The following is a 6,000-nucleotide window of genomic DNA, read 5'->3' on the forward strand; positions in this document are numbered from 1 at the left end:
AATTGCCAAGTTGAAACGAAGGATAAATGTATCAAGGTCTGTTTTATTTACCCCCTAGTGACTTAACAAAAGAGACTTAACTCGATGTTACAATCCAATTATTGAAAGTTTGTCTCGGCCTTTTTATAATGAGCGAGGCATACGTTCTCTGATTACGCAATTTTCATATTGACATTTTCGAGGCATTTTGATGTAACTGAATGAAAATGGCATAAAACAAAGACGAATGGCATTTTCATTTTTTCTTTCAGTCTTTAGAAGATTCTTTAGCCTTTTTAGAAAATTTTTGTCTACGGGTTAAAATTTTGATCGATGCATTTTTTTATAATCAAGTGAAACATTTTTCCACTCTGTGTAAATGCAACGGGTCGCAGTGATCGAGTGTATTTGCACAGGGTTTTTTCATCACTTTCGTTTTCAACCCCGTTGCATTTGCCGCATGTCAAACCCTGTGCAAATGCAAGGATTTCCGTGACTGACAATAATTTACAAGAAAATTTCGAACTACTGACATGCCTCGACTAATGATAGCCAACACTACTACCAAGTTCTCAACCTCACAAATCATTTTTTGAGGAATTACAAGGGTTTTTCTGAAAAGCCACTTTTTGGAAAATTCTTTAAATGTCCTTTCCTGTGGAAACTAAGATATAATAACATATTTAGAGACAGGAATAACCAGACGGTGTCAATCGAACGAATCGAACGTCAAATCAATTGAACGCAAACGCAATCGAATAATTGCAATTCGATTGTCGAACGCAATCGAATTGCGATAGAATATTACCCAGGATTTGCTGTTCGATTGTATGCTGACCGATCAGTTACATCAATATGCCTTCTTACCTGTCTTTAAAAATATAAATAAAAGTAATCACGGAAAAGGTCGCGAAAAAAAAAGACAAGTGTGAGAACAGAGTTATCAAACTCGTTAGAAAAAGTACCATTAGAAGTCATAAAAAATCAACCTGAATAAATGCAATCAAAATTCCAGAGAACTTCATAATTCCCCAAACAACATTACATTACAACGAATGTAAATACACAAGCATATGTCAAACTCCCATCGCATAAATTTTACAATTACGTCAGAGTAGACTACGCTCGCCACCGAAGAGGTTTATTTGGAAAGGGTAATTATATTTTATTGTTCGCTTCTTTTTTAAAGATTTGCCGGGTTGGAAAAGTATGAATTTCTTTGTACATATTTTACCTACCCCAAATATTTAGGAGGCTGAGTTTTAAACGAATCGTCGAGTTGAAATGAACGATAAATGTATCAAGGTCTGTTTTATTTACCCCCTGGTGACTTAACAAAAGAGACTTAACTCGATGTTACAATCCAATTATTGAAAGTTTGTTTCGGCCTTTTTATAATGAGCGAGACATACGTTCTCTGATTACGTAATTTTCATATTCTCATTTTCGAGGCATTTTGATGTAACTGCCGATTACTCAGAATCAGATGTTAACTCAACCCCTTCATTTTTATTTGGCCATATACAATCATTTAATAAAGCCTCCTCGCATAACCAAATATCTACATAATGTCAAGTTTAGAACAGCTACACAGGGAAATAATCCAGAAACATGGCAATTAAAACCCATTTACTGAATCCATTTTTAGATATGTTCAAAAGTTGGTTTCAGCACTGGATTTGGTCAAGAGAGACTGAGAACAGTTTTTTATGCTCAAATTTTAATTGGCTTAGAAATCTTGAGAAAGCAATTATTTTTTTCCTCGTGACTTATGGGAATCCTCTACAAACGTAGTTGTCTAAGAAAACAGCTATTTTTTTAGAATCTTCCTTACAATCTAGGTTTTCTATTTATAAAAAGTAGATTGTTGACGTGTGGAAAGGAATTTCGGCATGACTGATCCTTTTGTTTCAATAATAACACCAAAGCAGGAATTAATTTTCTTCTTTCCTTTTTCTTTTTTATAAGTTCACGCTTTCTCTTACTACTTTCAAAGCGTGGTTAGCTCAAGCGGTTAGACCTTCTGTCTCATATGCATGGGCCTCCGAGTTCGATTCTAATGGATGTCCAATTTTTTCAATTCTTGATTTTTTTTGTGATTCTCTCATCACTTTAATTTTGTATCACATTTTCATTAGAGTGAAGAGATATTGACGCGTTATGAAATGTTAATTGCTATTAGTAATTACGGTGCACCAATTGGGGTACCCATTTAATTTACTGACCAGGATTAAATCGTGTGAAAAAGAATAACATTATATTTCAATTATATTTCCTGCATCATATTGAGTATAAATGTAATTCTTAATCAAAGTAACCTTTAGAACTATTGTATTTTATGATTTCATCAAAATTTTTGGTAGTTAAAGTTTAGTAATAAAAATGACTGACAAAAGAAAATGTCATTGCTTTCCTTGCTCTAAAAGCTATATTTACAAATTTTCCAAGGCTAAAATGACTGTTAAAAATTTGTATCCTTTTGTACAATGAGCACCACCTTCAGTATAATAAATCTTTTTGGAGGAATTTTATATTTCAATATTTTGTAAATATTCTTGCAAGAAAGTGCCTTTTTTTGTCAGCTTTCTGACATGTAAAAAGAGGAGATATTAATAAGATGTTACTAGCCAGCACCTTACCATTCTCCTGATTTTAAGCTATAATATGATGTTGGTTACTGAATTTATTCTGGTCTTACTTATTCTGGTCTGTAAATTTTTGAAGTAGGAAAGGAAAAAAGCAAGATTGCGGCTGATTTAATTAAAAGGCAATAGATTTTCACTACCTGTCGGAGAACGGCAACTGTAACAAAAGTTTTGTGATAATCTTAAATCTAACTTTATCAAACCATCAATGAAAGGTTTTAGCACCATATTATAATGAAATTAAGTGTCATTTGACAAAATTTTGGGCAGAAAGTGGTACCCCAATAAGTACCCCAATTTGGGGTACCATGCTTTTTAAAATAACCCATAACGTAACGAGAAGGGGTGTAGAGGTGCTATCTGGCTTTCTCGCTAACAGTATGGCAGAAAAGAGTCAGAGCCAGATTTTTGGCTACGCAGGAAGCAGATACTGTACTTACTGGTTTGTTAGAAAATTCTAGTAATGTTGGTTCCATAAGGTTCCACAGAAAATTGTTTACAGCTATTCTCTGTGTCTAAAAATTAGCTTGAAGTGGCTGAATTCGCAATATTGAAAACAGACTCCCTATAATTCTTGAAAATCCAGCCCAGGGAGGCTACAAACAATCTGACTGGCTCTTAGAAAATATGGCTCTTATGTAGTAAGATTACCAAAAATAAGACTAAGTTAAAAGGCTACTCTATTAATGTTTTTTATAGAGAGACTTTCTTTATCCCATGTCTTTAATTCAAAAGTTTTAAGTTACCACAAGTTAAATAATTTTAGGATAATTTTAAAAATTGAAGACCAATGAAGGTCTGCTGTTTGGAATTCATGAAAGTTTCCCCTCACTTCAGAAACCTAACCCAAAAAAACTATTGAAATAACTTTGCTACTGAAATATTTACTTAAATTCAAAAAAAAGGATGGAGAGTAAACTCATTAATAATTTAATCTCCTTAGCTACTATGATTTATATCTTTTGTTTTTCTCATTTTCTTTCCATGACTTTATAAACCTCAGTCCCATTGAAATTTTCTTCACATTAACATTTCAGTCAAAAATAACCAAAATTCAACTGAAAATGGGCGAGGAATCAAAGAAACTTTGGGGTGGTCGTTTTTCTGGTAAAACCGACCCAGTAATGGAAGAATTCAATGCCTCTATAAACATCGATAAAAGAATGTGGGAAGAGGATATTGCTGGGAGCATTGCTTATGCAAAAGGATTGGAAAAAATTCAAATCATTTCAAATGATGAAAAGGAAACCTTGATTGAAGGATTGAACAAGGTCGTCACAGAATGGAAGGATAACAAATTTGTGATACAACCATCAGATGAAGATATTCACACTGCCAATGAGAGGCGTTTAAAAGAATTGATTGGGTCTGTTGCAGGAAAGCTTCATACTGGACGCAGTAGAAATGACCAAGTAGCAACAGATACCAGACTCTGGTTGAGAAAACAGATACAGGTTATTAAAGATCTTTTACTCTCTCTTATTCAGGTTTTTGTTGAAAGATCAGAGAGTGAAATAGATGTGATTATGCCAGGGTATACACATTTACAAAGAGCCCAACCTATATGTTGGAGTCAATGGCTGTTGAGTCATTGTTGGGCTTTAAAAGAAGATTTGGAACGATTAGATGGGTTATTTTCAAGAGTGAATTCACTCCCATTGGGTTGTGGAGCAATAGCTGGCAACCCTTTTGGAATCGATCGTCAGTTTTTAGCTGAAGAGTTAGGATTCTCATCCGTCATACAAAATAGCTTGTATGGCACAAAAAGCCGTGATTTTGTTGCTGAATTCTTATTTTGGAGTTCTTTATTAATGAATCATTTGAGTCAATGGAGTGAAGATTTGATTATTTATAGTAGCAAGGAATTCGGATTTGTTACCATTTCAGATGCTTACAGCACTGGTAGTAGTCTGATGCCTCAAAAAAAGAATCCTGATAGTCTCGAGTTGATTCGTGGAAAATCTGGACGACTTTTTGGTAATTTTAGTGGATTTATGATGACTTTGAAAGGTCTACCAAGCACTTACAACAAAGATTTACAAGAGGATAAAGAAGCGCTGTTTGATACTGTTGATTCTCTCAAGGGAATAATTCAAGTAGCCACTGGAACATTGGGCACACTTACACTCAATGCTGATAAATGTTTGGCTGCTCTCAGCCCTGAGATGCTTTCTACTGATGTTGCATATTATCTTGTCCGCAAGGGGATGCCATTTAGAGAAGCTCATGCTGTAGCAGGCTCTGTCGTTCAATTAGCTGAGCAAAAGAAGGTTGAGGTTTCTGAATTATCTTTAAATGATATGAAATCAATCAACAACCTTTTTGATGTAGACTACAAAGATATTTGGAATTATGATGTGAGCGTCAATCAGTATACATCAATTGGTGGGACCTCCAAAAATGCTATTTTATCACAAATTGAGTCACTTAAGAAATTTTTAAAAAGAGTTTTAATGAGATGAATTATATTGGATTTTGCCTTGATCATTGTTTGTTTCACTAGAACTGTGAAATTTTAAAAAGACTTTTGGTATGTATGGTAAAACACTTTTTTTATGGTGAACGTGACTAGAGTTATAAAAATGTATGTAATATATAGATTTTTTTTTTATTTTTATTTATTTTATTATTTTTATTTTATTACCTACATAGCTTTTTATGACTTTTTATTTATGGGTGAATTAGTTCTGTTACTGGTATTTTTATAAGCTTGAGAATGGTGATACCACCGAAATATATTGCTTGACTGTTTTTGAATTTTAAACTAGTTCTGTTATGTAATTGTAATTTTCGTGTTTCAAAAATTAAGTATCTAAGAAAAATTCACAACGGTTAATTTTTAAGATTCCCTCTTATCTTTGGAACAGGTTGAATTCTTTTATTCTTCAAAAGATAAAAATATGAAAAATGTATAGTTTCAAATTTGAGAAAACTGATTCTCAATAAAATATAAGTTAACTGTGCAGGAACCTTTCTGATCAAATGTGAATCCTCCTTTCATATTCTCCCCCTTTTCAAAGGATTATTGTTTGAGTAACGAACTTTCTTTCTCTTCAATTGTGTTAGACATCTATTCCCAAAAACAGAGCACACATAAAAGGGGTGTTTGTTTCATTATCTCTCCTTATGTCTTTCAAGAAAAGATTCCTCTAGATGACCATTGACTGAAAGGTTTTTGTACAATCCATGAATTTAAATTATTTTTTCTCGTCCAGTTTAAAAAAAGCAGTTCTTTTTTTTAGCTGTCTCTTTTCGTTATTGAAATATCTAACTTTGAATTTAAAAATTCTGATGCACTGCCTATTTTATCTCTGCCTGGGTAAATTTCTTGATGATTTTACATCCTTTAACTGTTCATCTATATGATTTTTATATT

At 33.1% G+C, this 6,000-nt stretch overlaps 1 protein-coding gene across 1 annotated transcript; it reads left to right on the top strand.

The window, feature by feature from the left end:
* Positions 1-3,661: 3,661 nt before the first annotated feature.
* Positions 3,662-5,388, top strand: LOC136813249 (uncharacterized). The gene has a single exon (XM_067069762.1). It carries the CDS (start codon positions 3,689-3,691, stop codon positions 5,084-5,086), a length of 1,398 nt encoding a protein of 465 aa, XP_066925863.1. The 5' UTR covers positions 3,662-3,688; the 3' UTR covers positions 5,087-5,388.
* Positions 5,389-6,000: the final 612 nt, after the last annotated feature.

This window comes from Clytia hemisphaerica, unplaced genomic scaffold (assembly GCF_902728285.1).
Source record: "Clytia hemisphaerica strain Z4C2 unplaced genomic scaffold, Clytia hemisphaerica genome assembly, whole genome shotgun sequence".
Classification (NCBI taxonomy): Eukaryota; Metazoa; Cnidaria; class Hydrozoa; order Leptothecata; family Clytiidae; genus Clytia; species Clytia hemisphaerica.

What these genes read in the sequence shown, in the direction of transcription:
- LOC136813249 (XM_067069762.1), top strand. Translation starts at nt 3,689, where the DNA reads ATGGGCGAGGAATCAAAGAAACTTTGGGGTGGTCGTTTTTCTGGTAAA.